This window comes from Elephantulus edwardii, unplaced genomic scaffold, assembly GCF_000299155.1.
Source record: "Elephantulus edwardii isolate Elephantulus edwardi_28Jun2011 unplaced genomic scaffold, EleEdw1.0 scaffold00094, whole genome shotgun sequence".
In the NCBI taxonomy this organism is placed as follows: domain Eukaryota; kingdom Metazoa; phylum Chordata; class Mammalia; order Macroscelidea; family Macroscelididae; genus Elephantulus; species Elephantulus edwardii.
Window position 1 is genome coordinate 7,105,707 of NW_006399844.1, and position 14,719 is coordinate 7,120,425.

General features: G+C 36.9%; 1 protein-coding gene across 1 annotated transcript in view; it reads left to right on the forward strand.

The window, feature by feature from the left end:
• The window catches only part of NLK (nemo-like kinase), a 180,533-nt gene that overhangs the window by 103,456 nt on the left and 62,358 nt on the right, over positions 1-14,719 (forward strand). Inside the window, exon 3 of the mRNA XM_006890945.1 lies at positions 8,240-8,295. Within this exon, the coding sequence (XP_006891007.1) occupies positions 8,240-8,295 (56 nt within the window). The remainder of the gene's footprint in view (positions 1-8,239; positions 8,296-14,719) is intronic.

Here is a 14,719-nt window from a genome sequence, read left to right on the forward strand (position 1 = left end):
TTGCCCTTTTTGTTAATCTGCGTGTGTTCTGTTGTGCATAGGGTTTTCAGAGGCCTGCTATTTCAGAAGTGGGTGGCCAGTCCTTCTTCCTCAAACACCAGAGAAACCTTAAAAATACAGATACATGGGTTTTACCACACACCGACCTACTAAGTTTCAATATCTGGCATTAAGACCAAGGTGTTGCGTTATGGAGATTTGGTAACCCTAATGGTAAGGAGCTGCACTGCCAACCCTAAGACCTGTGGTTCAAATCCACCAGTCTCTTCCCGTGCAATTTATAGCCTCTGAAAACTTGCTGGAAGGTTAGTTATGGAATGGTTCCAACTTGACAGTACATAACAACAACTGTATTTTTTTAAATGTATCATTATATATATATTTATATAATTTTTTTAAGATGCTCAGGTAAATGCTAGAAGCCAGATTGTAAACTTGAAAGCTCAAAGACCCTTCTTCAGCAGAATGAAATTTATACTGAACCTTTTGATATTAAAACTTGAGTGAATAGAAGGAGAAGAAAAGAATGCACTGATGAAAATGATATCTTAAAAGATTACTCTGGTCATTGTCAGAAGTTTGGATTTTAATTTGACCAACTTCTTTTATGTCAGAGACTAGCTACAAAGCCCAGGGAGTAGCAGCTATAGCTAATACCTTGATCCAGTCACATGAGGAAACCAAAACTATTTTAACTCTAAGGATTGGGAACTTTTCAATTTATCGTTAATGTCCAGTTAGATTTCACTCTACTTTAAAATTTAACATATTGCTTACTGTACCTTACCCGTTTAGGCGTGCATGCCCAGACTCGCAGAATTGTTACATGATCAGCCTGGTACAGTAATGATGTGGGGTTGGTTTTCTGTTTGGTTTGGTCTTTTAGGTTTTGGTTTTCTATCAGATCTATTGAGAATATGATCTGTGTCTTGGAAGAACACACACACACACACACACACATGATTTTTATGTCATTTAATCCTCTCAGGCTTTTACTAATCCCAGGATACCCATGGAGTCCATAAATTCTTTCTTAAAAATCTCAACAATTCAAGCAGTGGATATTTTCTTGTCCTTAGCCAAGAGTACTATGTACACATTGGATTGTTGTTGTTGTTGTTAGGTGCTGTCATGTCAGGTATTACTCAGGGTGATCCTGTGAACAACAGAAGAAAGCCCTGCCCCAACGTGTACCATCATCATCATCACTAATATACACGAACTCATTGCTGCAGTCACTATGTCAGTCCATCTCATTGAGGATCTTGCTCTCTTTTGCTGACCCTCTACTTTTCCAAGCGTGATATCGCTTCCCAATGAATAGCCTCTCCTAGCAACTTGCCAAAAGATTAGGCCACTGAAAGTTAACTGATAAGCACTCTGGCTTCATCTTCTCCAAGATTTATCTGTTGTTCTTTTTGCAGTCCCAGAATAGTCAGTGCTCTTCTCCAGCAGCATCACAACTGAAAGGAATCAATTTTTCTGTCATCCTTATTCATTGTCTGACTTTCAGATGTATAGTAAATGATTGAAAAGATCATGGCCTGAATAAGGCACACCTTAGTTTTCAGACTGACATCATTGCTCCTCATAACTTTGGAGCCATCCCTGACGGCAGACTTTCCAAGTGCAATACATCTCCTGATCTCTTGACTGCTGGTACCAAAGGTGTTGATTGTGGTAAGAGGAAATTGTTGACAATCTCAGTTTTTTTATCCGTCTATCATAATGTTGCTTATTGTTCAAGTGGTGAGGATTTTTGTCTTCTTGATGTGAAAATGCAATCCAATTGAAGACTGCAATATTTGATCTTCTATAACAAGTGCTTCAAGTCCTCTTCACCTTCAGCAAGCAAGGTTGTATCATCTGCTTTAACACAAGTTACTGATGAGTCTTCCTCAGAACCTGATGCCATTTTCTTCTTTACAGAGTCCAGCTTCTTGAATGATTAAATCAACATGCAGATTTATTAAGTATGGAGAAAGGGTACAACCCTCACACACACCTTTTCTGATTTCAAACTGTGACAAACGTATTCCCTTGTTCTGTTTGCACAACAGTTTTTTGGCCTACTTACCTGTTTCGTATGAGCATAAATAAGGGTTCTGGGATTCCCATTCTTCTCAATGTTAGCCATAATTTGTTAGAGCTAACAGTAAAATGTCTTTGCATAGTCAGTAAAGCACAAATAGACATACTTTTTTATTCTTTGCTTTCAGCCAAGATCCATCTTACATCAGCAATGATATCCCTTGTGCCACAGCCTCTTCTAAGTCTAATTTGGATTTCTGGCAAGTCTCTGTCAGTGTACTGTTTACAGTAGTAGTCAGTCTTATTTAAGTGAGAGTAAATGCCTTAGTGAAAGAATGAACATGGTAGAGGGAATAGAAAAATGACACGGTCCTTAGGATTCCCTTCTTGGGAATCTTCCCATCTTTTAGCTCTTATGTGCTCTGAAGAGGCCTGGAATGAGGCAAAGAGGAGTAATGGAGGCAAAGAAGGATTCATTTTCCTTCATATAGTCTGATGTAACTCAAACAAAGCCTTTTCAGTTCATAGGACAGAAAATCATACTAATTTGGCACCAATAGGTGTCTTTTCTGAATATAGACATGCTGTTCATGCATTCATCAGTAATGCTAACAGCTCTGCTGCAGAGTGTAAAAAAGTAAGGGAATACTGTAAGCAAGTTGTTTTCCAATAGATTTGATTTTGTTTGCAATGTACCTAATATTGGTGGTACAGTCAGATTCTGTATGCATTTACAATAATTCTGTCTCTCATGTTTCTGAGTTAGAAGACTCAGTGCTATTAAAATACCTGTTTATGAGCTACATATCTGTACAATCCCAGCCATAACCCCACCATGATTTTCTATGTCTGTGTGAGAGGAAATTAATAAAGTTATTTGAAAATTTGTGTTAAAATACAAAAGTAACAGAGTAGTCAAGACTGTCTTCGAGAAGTTGAACAAAAGTTGGAAATTGCATTATCAAATATTGAAATATATAAAGTAGACTTCTTTCTGGGCAAGTAAAGCATTAATCATTTTCTTAAATGACCGTTAAATTGGACACCATTAATATTAAGAACTCTTCATCAAAAGACACCATTAAGAGAATGAAGAGACAGACCTCAGATGTATTTCTAACAAAAGGCTTATTTTCAGAATATGTGATAGAACAATTTTTTAAAATAAGTACTTGACATTTGAGGAAGACAGTTAGAAAACAGCGTTTTTTAAGTCTGTAAAGCCTGTCTACGCATTATACATTCTTTGAAGAGCTGCTACGTAATAAGATTTTTCATATACCATTAAAAGACTTGAGAATTTTTATAAGAGGATAATAAAATGGCTAAGAAGCTTATTAAGTGCTCAAAGTCATTAGTAATGAAAAAAGAAAAATTTAAACTACAGTGAGATACTACTATATGCCTACCAGAATGACAGAAATTCAAAAGACTGAGGATACCAACTTTTGGCAATGATGTGGAGGATCCTTTTCTTCTCTTGTTGATGGGGGCATAAATCCATACAATCACTTAAGAAAATGGGCAGTTTTCACTATAACTAAATACCTATCAAAATACAAGTCAGTTCTACTTTGGCATATAGTGAGGAAAAAGGAAGACATATATCCATCCAGAGAAAAATAGGAATGTTGATAGCTTTATTCAAAATAGATAGAGGTGGAAACAGCCTAACATCTGCCAACATGACTTTGGCTAAGTAAATTTTAATATATTTTATTCTTACAAATAAATCATATTACCTCTTGAACATCAGTGAAAAAGTTGAACCACTTCTCCATTGTGATAGGTTCATAGACCTAACAGAAACCGTGTACAAAAGGCTGCATCCTTTATGATTCAAGTTGTAAGGTCAGGCAAAAGTAATCTATGATGATAAAAGTGGGAACAATAGTAACCTCTAAACAGGCATCATTTTACTGGCAAAAGAGAACTTAGAATTGGAGAATAAAAAGGAATGAACTCTCTCAGCATTTCTCAAGCTGAAATAACTGAAAAGCAAATTCAAGCCTCAAGTTATGATACTTAGAAATGCTATGGGCAAAATCTTGCATGCTCCAGGAAGCATCAAAAGAAAATGGAGGGACAATCTCCTCCTGTACCTGTCAGATCTGATTTGATGGTATACACAAAAAAAATAATAAAATAAAATTTTAAAAAACTAAAAAAAAAAGATTTATATACTTTATCATGGTACTACTTATTTACGGAAGGAAACTCTGGTTGTGGTGGTTATGAAGCTACACTGCAATCCTAAAGGCATGTGGTTCAAATTCGCCAGCTGTTCTATGGAATACATATAGCCAGTCTCCTCCTGTGCAGTTAACTGCCTCTGTAAACCCACTGGAGGGTAAGCTATGGCTTGATTCCAACTTGACAGCACACAACTAACTTTATTAAAAGAGTAAGAGCAGAGCCTCAACCTTAAACTTAGACTCTGTTGTTTGCAGTTAGAGAATGCTGTCAAGTTCATTCTGAATTGTAGTGGCCACATATGATGGAGTCAAACTGCCCCATAAAACTTGGTAGGCTATGTTCTTTACAAGAGCAGATCACCAGGCCTTTCTGCCGCCAAGCTTCTGAGTGAGTTCTAACCACCACCTTTTTGGTTAGTAGCTGAAGACTTAACCATTGTGCCATTGAGACGCCTTCACGTCTTCACTAGATTACTTGTAAACGCTTTATTCTTGTTTTGGAGTCCCTGGTTCTTGGCAGAATGGAAATAAAATAAATGTGTTATACGACTGCATAATTTCATGCTATATTTATATTGTTTTGTTGATTAATGGCTAACTGAAGCTAAACCATTGGATAATAATGTAGCCTGTTTATCGTGAATCTTAATGTCACGCAGATTAAAATCCTCAAAAGTAGCCACCTTAAGGGACTTCTGCAGAGAGATAGGTGTTTTTTGTTTTGTTGTTCATTATGTTATTTGACCATCACTGCTTTTCCTAGTTTTCCATCCACAATGACCTTTTGTCTGATTCTAAAAAAATTGGGAAAAGTGTGCAAAAGTAGTGGTAATAACCATTATTTAAGGAAGTAGCTTAAGATAATTTTTTTTTAATTAGACAAGACTCCTTAATATTTTTTTGTTAGATGCTTTGAAGAACTGATGATATTTTGGAATGCTTTAATTTTAGAAGTCTTTACAAGTGCCTTTCTATTTATAACAGGAGGCAAAGCTCACACACTTTATTCCCACAAACAATAGCAGGGTTCTGTAGGAACTCAGACTGTTTAAGTGGAGAGTCAGGCATGACGCTTGGAGTTTGAAACTGCTACTGTTCCTTCTTATTTTAATTTCCATCACTTTTAAAATTCCTGGATCATGCCTGCGGTTCTAAATACTGCCTCTGTCACCTGGAAACACTGTGGAATACTATCATACAATAAATATTTGGAATGGAAAGAAGCAGCAGATCAAACAACAGGCATTAAAAATTTCCAGGCAGAATTTTAAACATTGTGCCTTTGAAGCTCACAACCACAGTTAAATGTTGTAAATGTAAATTTCTAACCCATTGTGTATGGCTTCTCTAAAAAAAAAAAAGAAAAGAAAGAAAAAACCCACCTCGTCAATTTGGGGTAAGAAAACTTCATTCTTTTATTATCAAGGTTTAAAATGTATGGTTGTCACTTCCCTGTAGATAAGCTCTAATTATAGCAGATAGATTTGAAATGTAAAATAGCTTTTTCTAATGGACACTGTCACTCATTGCTTTCTGTATCCTCCCAGGACAGGATGTGTGTTGTTTAGATACAGAGTTTCAGAGTCCATAAGATGTCAAGTAAAATTTCTAATTTCTAACCACCTCCCTTAAACATCATATGTTAGTGTTAAATTTGTTCTGTCACATAATGAGGAGGAAATGTATGTAAATTTATGATACTGGCCAGTTGTTTAAGGTTTTTAAAAATACAGAAATGATAACTTTCATTTATACTAAAATTCTAAGTATAAACATAGTAAATAGTTCACAAGGTAGACATCTGAACTATTTTTAGATCTGTTGAACCAGTCTTAATGTAAGTGAAACCTAGATTTTAATTTCCTTCCAAATTTGAAAGTGAGAAATGCTGATGGGAAAAACGTATAATCTTTAAAAGTGAACTGGTTGAGGAAATAACAAAATTTGATAATTAAAAGGCAGTTGAAAATAAGAATCTTGAATATTTCAATGATACAAAAATATATTAACATTTGAGATTTGTTTGCATTTTGTTAAAGTTTTATCTTTCAAAAATATTTACTGAAATGTTGTTATGTACCGTGGAGTCAGAACTGACTCATAGCTGACCCTCAAGCAGATTTTCAGAGGGGTGAATCACATGAGAGTTTACCTGTCTTTCTCTCAGGGAGCAGCTGGTCCGTTCAAATCGTCTACCTTTGAGTTGGCAGCACAACTCCTTAGAACTAAACCACCAGAGCTCTTTTTACTGAAATAGGTGGACAAAATGTTAAGTCTGTTGCTTCAAAATAAGTACATTTTGCATTGGGGGGATGGGAAGGGATGTGAGTAACAAGAAGATACTAAAGATCAAAAAAATTGGAGTTTTGTACTATATAATTTTCTGTTATAATTTCTTCTGTGTCCCTCGAGTCTAATATTTCTTATTATTATTTTAAGTTTAAATTCTTGTATTTGACATAATAAGACTTGAAAAAAGAGTAGCTGGGCCAATGGTATGGGTAGTTAGACCTATTAGGTTTCAGCATCAAAAGTGGTGGCAGGTTGCTTTTATTTATTAAGGACTGAATTTCAGGTGCTTTGAAGTCGTCTTTTCTACCCCAATGATTCCTTTTCCTGTACTTGGAATAAAACTCAAAACGCTTACCATAATTTAAGGAGATTTTTGTGTGATATATCCACTGCCTTCTTTCCTCTTTTATCCCAGCCGGCTTTATGCACACCCACTAAGTTCCAGAAATGCTGTCTGTTGTTTCTAGAATCTGCTTGGCTCTTGCTTGCTTCAGTACATTTACATTTTCTACTCCTGGCCTGACCAACTCTTACTTGTCAAGTCTTAGAGTAATGTTAGTTGCTTTCTCGTGTATATATAAACATATTATAATTAGATATTTTTGTAACTCTTGGTTTGATGCCTCCCTATACCCTAGTCACAAGTAGAGCAATGATACTTGTTTTGTTCTTCACTGCAATCTTCGGAACGCTCTCCTTTGGCATAGTGCAAAACATACCTGACTGCTCATTGAAATGTTAGGAGTTCTGTCTATCAGTTGCTCTGAGAGAGAAGGATGGACCATTTCCTCATCAAGAAAGACATCTTCAGAATCAGGTGGAAGGTCAGTTGATGTAGAATCCAACTCAGCAGTGGTGGGTTTGGTTTGAGATTTAGAGCCTTACATCCTGCCACAATGCCCCCTGGGTTTCGAAACAGTTCTGAGAATACTGCACACGTAGGAAATATTTGCTGAACATTATAAATGAATGAATGGAAGATCTGACCAAACCCACTACTTTGCCAACTTGTGGCAATCCCTACTTCAGGTTTCTGAGACTGTCATTATCAGTGGGAAGAGACTGTCCATTTTCTCTCTGATGGACTCAAACTGCTGGCCTTTGACTTAGCATCACAACGTTCCACGCACTTGGCCACCAGAGCTCCATTCTGACGACACCGATTGCTAAAAATATAGCATGTTTCATTCTAACACTCTTCTGTGTATGTGATTTATGTTTTGGTTTAGGTAGAATTGTCTTAGTGCTTGGATTTTCCTCCTTTAGGATTTTCAGGAGTTGGTTCCCAGATCCCCCCACAGATACCAAAAGATTCTCAAGTTTCTTACATAAAATGGTGTAACATTTGCACAGAACCTGTGTACATTTATTTGTATGCTTTAAGTCATGTCCACAAAACTTATAATACCCAATAGAATGTAAATGCTGTGTAGCACTTTGTGTTCCCTCTTAGCGCTGGAGATGTTGCTCTTACTGTTTAATTCCCCTCACCCTGATATTTTTGATCCATACTTAGTTGAATCCATAGGTTTAGAACTACATACTGAGGCCTGATTGTTTCTTGATGTATAAAAAAACCCGATGGTATAAAGTCAGTTAATTTTAGTGGATAATTGTAACTAAACTTTAAATCATGCAAAAATAGTACTGTTTACTTGTTTTTGTGATGTTGCATTTTGTTTTCCTTTTTTAGTTTTCTAATTGTTTTTTCCTTCCCTTAGGTACTCTCTGCCCTTGACATACTCCAACCTCCGCACATTGACTATTTTGAAGAAATGTATCCTAACCAGGGAATGTGGAAAAAAGGGACAGTTCTTTAAAAATTAATTTGTTCCTCTAGCACTTTTAAGGTTTATATCTTGAGGTGTCCTAACTACAACCTTGCAGAAGTGATTGAATACCTAAAACCAGGTAAATTTGATATTGCAGACATTCTGAGAGAGCTCAGTGTTGTCATAACTTCCTTATGTTAATACCAGAAAACAGAACTTCTGAATAGATACCTAATTTTCCCTCACACAGCCTTCATAGTTTCATTTATTAGCATCTCCACTCTGCAAATGAAGCCAACGTATTGTAGTGCAGCCCCATAAAGTGCCGTCAGTCAAGGAGATAATCTAGCTCTACTGTCTGCCATCAAGAGTAAGAAGAAAGTTAGCAAACTAATGTAAGCGAAATGTTCCAAGTTCCTTGAAATCTGTGGTGACGATGGTATTGACCATAGCCATCGTCTGTCTCTGTATGGTACGCAAGAAGAAAGTTTTTTACACAAAGTTGTTTATTTAGCACCTATTTTAAAACAAAACAATTCTGAGAAAGTTGTAATTATTTCCATTTTACAATAGAGAAAATTGAGGGCAAATGGTAAGAAAATTGCTCAAGTTCACAGAGCAGTCTGTGTAGTCTTTTTTCAACCACTACCTGTTGTATTTTCTCAAGGTGGAGGCTTAAAATTCTCTTAACACTGTTAATCCTATTATCACTGTTAATGAAGTTGTATATTGTGGGTCATAACGAACTAAATCAATGCCTAGTAATAAATAGGCATTCCTGGGACTGCCCAGGTACTGTTTGTTAATCCATCTTCAAGGCAGAATGCATCATTTACCCTCTACATTTAGACTGTACTTTAAGGAAAGAGAATCCTATGTTATTTCTTCATGGGTTCATAATAGTGCAATTTATTCATCGAAGGCTTTTTCTTTCACATTTTACGCCCCTGACTCAGAATGGAAATCGTTATAATAGCACAATACTTTTACTGATTCTATAGTGAAATATGTTAAACTCTCAAACAATTGGAAGCAGGAGTGGCATCCACTTCCTAAACAACATGCTTTCTTATGAACTTTGATAAATGTCGATAGTTGTAGAGGACCTTAAGGCCTTTTGTTCTTAGGGTCGCTATGAGTCGTGCTCGACTTGAAGGCAATCAACAACAACATTCAAACACAGATGGTAAGTAATTCTATACTCAAGTGTCATCTTTGTTAATTTCCTAACAAACTGAAAATGGTTAAGAGTTTTACTAACGGAAAGAAAAAGGCTGGACTAGGTAGGAAATTAAAAGACTTTATACAGTGATATGATTGTCACTGACCAGCACGGTTTGGATATTTGGTCTGATGAATCAAAATCTCTTGACTGCTGTAATCCTTGGTGATACTTTAATCCAAGAATCCTTTATGGAACTAAACTCTTTGTGTAATAAAGGGTTAATTCAGCAGACTTGGGTGCTCAAACATTGCATAATTACAAAGAAATCATTGTTCATGGCTAGCTTCTGGCTGATAAAATTTTCCTTGTATACCTGAGCCTTGGACTGGATTAGACAATTTATACTACCAATATGATTTATGATGAACACCTGTTTTTACTTACCTATGGCCTTGGGCCAAACTATCAGTTTGACTTCTAATGGTTAGGGCATATACTTCATGCCGAGTAAAACCAGTTACTTGGACATTCCATACCTACATGGCTGTCCCCGGTAAAAACCCTGGACAGCAAGAATTGTGAGAGTCCCTTATTTGCAACACTAACATGTGTTGTGTAACATCATTGCTGGGAGAGTTAAGTGCTTCTATTAACTCCACTGGGAAATGACAACCAAAAGCTCTTGCCGGGCTTTTCCTGAATTCTACCCTATGAACTTTTTTCCTTTGTTGGTTGCAGCCATAACTGTAAGAGCTTTTCTGGGTCTTGTGAGTCCTTCTCCTGAATCCCCAACTTGAGGGTGGTCCTAGGAGGAAGCCCTGACATACTTATAAACAAACAAAAAATACAAAATTGCCCTAAAGTTAGTAGAGTTTATCATTTTTCTCCACAAGTCTGAGTCAGTATTGTCTGTCAGTAGCACAGATGATTTGTATTTTACTGCTAACTTTGTTGGTTCAAACTTGCCCAGTGGTACTACAGAAATCCTGCTGGTGATCTGAATTTGTTAAGATTATAGGACCCAGGGGGCTCTGGTGGCCTAGTGGCAAGAAGCTGCACTGCAATCCCAGAGGTACAGGGTTCAAATCCACCAGATGCTCTGCCGGAGAAGGAGGGGCAGTCTCCTCTTGTACCAGTCAGATCCGATTTGATGGTACACATACCAAAAAATAATAAAATCTAAAAACACACACACAATATTATAGGACCCCCCCAAAAAAAATTAAAATTCTTTAGACCATATCTATGTAGCACATAAGGTTACAGTTAGTCAGGATTTATTTGATGGCAGCTAGCTACAATTTGGGCCATAATGACAATGTCAGAGAAAGCTCCAGTGGTTCTGTTTCATAGACTTCTTGAAAATTGCCTGGGTTCTCACAGAAGGTGGGGTTCAGTAGGGAGGGCAGCACTTGTTTACCAACAGAGATAGCTTCCTGCATCTTATCAACAGCTTGTAGTAAGTGAGAAGATAAGCCATATACTAGGAGGCATTCTTATGAGTATGTAATGTTATTTTTGCCTCTTTGGAAATGAAGTTACTAACATAAAACCTTGAAATTATAATGCATCCCATTAAGTGATACTTGTACTGTATTCTGTCGGGGTTCTCCAACACCACCATCGTATTCAGTGGTTCACTCACTGGAAAGACACATCAAAATAAAACAAAACCATACCCAGTGCTGGCAAGTTGATGCTGACTCAGGTGGGCCTTTGTCAGTTTTCTGAGACCGTCATCTTTTTTAGGAACAATTGCTTTTTACTTTACTGAGTGATTTTTTTTAATGCAGGAATTTAATGTCAGAGTACCTTGCCCACCACCCAGGAATAAAACTGACTGATTCCTAACCCTCCAGCAGGTTTTCTGAGGCTGTAAACTTAAAAAGACTGCCGGCTTTCTTCCGTAGAGAAGCTGGTAGGCTCAGATTGCTGATCTTTCCATTAGCAACCCAGCAGACGTACCCTACCATGCCACGAGGGTGCTCAGAACTCGGAAATCTTGTACTTGTGGTTCCAGCCGGAGCATCAGCTTCCAATTGTTCTCTCCCAGTTTTAAGTCTTTTGATCTTGTATGGTTAATAGGTACATTTCTCCCTGATGTTATTGATCACTTTATAAGCCTGTCTATTGTTTGGCTAAAAGTTCAGTCCTAGGCTTTTAATGTATTCCTGGCACAAAATAGAGCCTCGGTGATTATTTGATAAATAAAAAGGGAGAGAGAGGTAGAAGGAGAGAAAGAGATGAAGGAACAAATAATTGTGAGTGAGGACTAAAAAATACCAGTATGGTAATCTGAAACTAATTGTTGAGTTTTAAATGTTCATAAAATAATTGATTTCTTCAGAAGTAATCCACAGCAGGGTAAGACGTTTTTCTTGAGGAGAAACTTCTTATTCTTCTTTGGATATCAAAAATCTCTAGCATTTGCTTTATAAAGCATAAGAGTCCAATTAATATTTTGTGGATGAATGAATGTGAAAGTGGAAATAGCAAGTGAAAAGTACTCCTTAAAGAAATTTGATATTTAAAAGAAGAAGAATTGAATAGAGAGCATGATTTCTTTAAGAGCAGTAGCTTTGTGTTTTAGCATAGGAGACAGCTATAGATGAAGTACCATTTAAAAAAAATACAATTCTCATTTTATACTGGTTTACTTACAAAGTTCGTATACATTGTTTTTCACACCAGATTTTACCCATCCCTCCCTCCACTCATCAAATTGTGTGACCCTATAATTAACCACCACCCCTGCCCATCCTCACCCCTCTGCTCCCACCTCCCCTCGTTGGATTCTCATACAAGGTCTGCAATAATGGTGTTACACAGTATTCGTCCTTAGGGGACTAAATGAACTCCCATTTTTGTCTCTGTTCAACTATCATCAGAACAACTTGGTAACAGGCTTATCTCATTTACTTCTCCTAGCTTCTCTCTGCCTCCCAGTTTTTGTTCTCTCTATATTTTGAATCCTTTCTGCCCTTCAAAATGATTTCTTTTGAAAATGTTGTCTGTTAAAATATTCCAACTAAAAATGAACACCACTGGTGATGGGCAGCATGGGTTGGTAAGGAAGCATCTGTAGCTTGGCATGGGGAGAGGCTTGCCCGCCCTTCAGAATGCTTTTGTGGCTGTTTATACCACTGATAGCAATCTGCTCTTGGGTTTTAATGACATCATTCGTGCCAAGTTTTATAGTAGACAAGAGAGAACTAAATTGCTCTCAGATTCTATTGGGTACAAGGACATTTGAAACCAGAGAGACGGCACCTAGAAGTAAGTTTTTAAGACCTGTTAAAGAAGGGCCAGTGAGTCTAATTTGGCAACTTCTTATCTTTTGGAGAAAGTAGTAAGATTTGTTGTACTGGCATATGCAGTATGTAGTGTATATATAGTATATATGATTGTTCCTTTACCTTTGAATGGAGATGACTAAGAAATCTATTCCTTCACTTCATGAATCAAAAATTAAAAGAGTAAAATATTTGAAAACATGGTGGTGGTGGTGGTGTATACTTATAATACATGGTGTTTTTGTTACATACTGTAAGTTGGAATGACCTGACCCTTCAGCTGTTTTTCAGAGGCATTATATCCAATGAGAGGATATCTTTCTCCATTGGAGTAGACACTGGATTCAAACTTCATGCCTTTGGATTGGCACTACATCTCCTAACCACTAGGCCAGTAGAGCTGCTTTTTCAAATCTCTTTTTTATATCCAGGAGAGTAGTGACTGCTCTACTCTATTTCATTCCTTGGATCTCAAACTCTAGGTTTACATGTATATGTTTTCCTATGGCGGTTTCTGATAGAAGATTAGCAATCACCAGGCTTTTACCTTCTAATTTCACATACATAGAGTATGCCTCTACCTTCTCCTGGGCATTTTGAGAAAAGTTGAGATTTTTAAATACCTTTTTTTCTTTTAAGAAGCTCCCCCTTTTCAAGGAGTCAGCCAACAGGGGCTTCTGGGCTGTGGCGAGTAGAACAACAACATTCAAGCTTTTTCCTTTTCTACTGGTAAAATTGATTTCTTGAAGTCAGCTTTAAATTGCAGTTGACCTACTTTTAATTTTTGGCAGGTTATACCATAAATGAGTTACTTTTAAAAAAGTTTCCCCCTTTCTTGAGAGATTGTTATATTCAATCAAGCATTTTTACAACATGACCTTTTATTACATTGATTTCTATAGAGAAACACAAGCATACTTCAGAAAAGGTCAGTGATTCTAATTGAAGCACATCCTGATTTTTTCCTCCTTGCAAAGATACTGGTGCTTTTTGTTACGAAGATGATGATGAGATTTAGAGCTGACCATTTGTTAGGAAAGAAAGCAGTCCTTTGTGTGATGTATTGCTCGTTTTTTTATTCTGAAAGCATTGTTTGAAATCCCCAATATCCGTAAACTAGATTTTCATTATCCATGATACTTAATGCCCTCATTTTTATTCCATCCAGATCAGTTACAGAGTCTAGGTAAAAATTTCCTTGCTCTGTAGACTTGATTTGTGAAGCTCAATTTTTTTTTTTATTTCTTATGAATTTCTAATTGTGGGACTTCTCCTTTTAAACAAGGATAACAGGATTTTAAAATTGGTGCTTAAGGTACATTATAAGCATATTTTAGATTCCCTCTTTTTCATACTAGACAATCATGATTTTGAGGGGCTAGATTTGAGAATCTATTTACTACAGTTAAGTAACAATTTCTCTCCCCCCCCCCTTTGGAAATGTAACCTCCTCTTGAAATTGTTCTACAGTGCAGTATAAAGAAAAACAAGAGCCTAAAAAATTGTAAAATTTGCCTTAGCATTGGTTTCGGCAGTGTTGTGATTTTTAAGAGATGAAAACTCAAGTTTCTGGGGTTTTTTTAAGTCAAGAAAGATAGTTACAGGGATTAAAATTAGGTCTTCAAAGTTTTTTATCTTTGTCCTGAAGGAAATAATTTGATACAGCAGGTTTTCTCCACCAAACTAACAAAACCAATTAAATACCTTTCTTCTTCAGCAAGCAAATGGCTTTTAACATTCATAGTTTTCTGTAGCACATCAGTACAGGCAGGAAAGCCTACTGTAGTAGTGTAAACCTCTGGCTGATGAGGGACTGAGAGTTGTTAAATGATGTCGATTGGAAACCAACTCACAGCTGATCCTCCAGCTGGTTTCAGAGGCGATAAATCGCACAGGAGCAGATAGCCCATCTCTCTCCTGCAGAGCGGCTGGTGAATTCAAGCCGACTGCCTTTGGGTTGGCAGTGCAAGT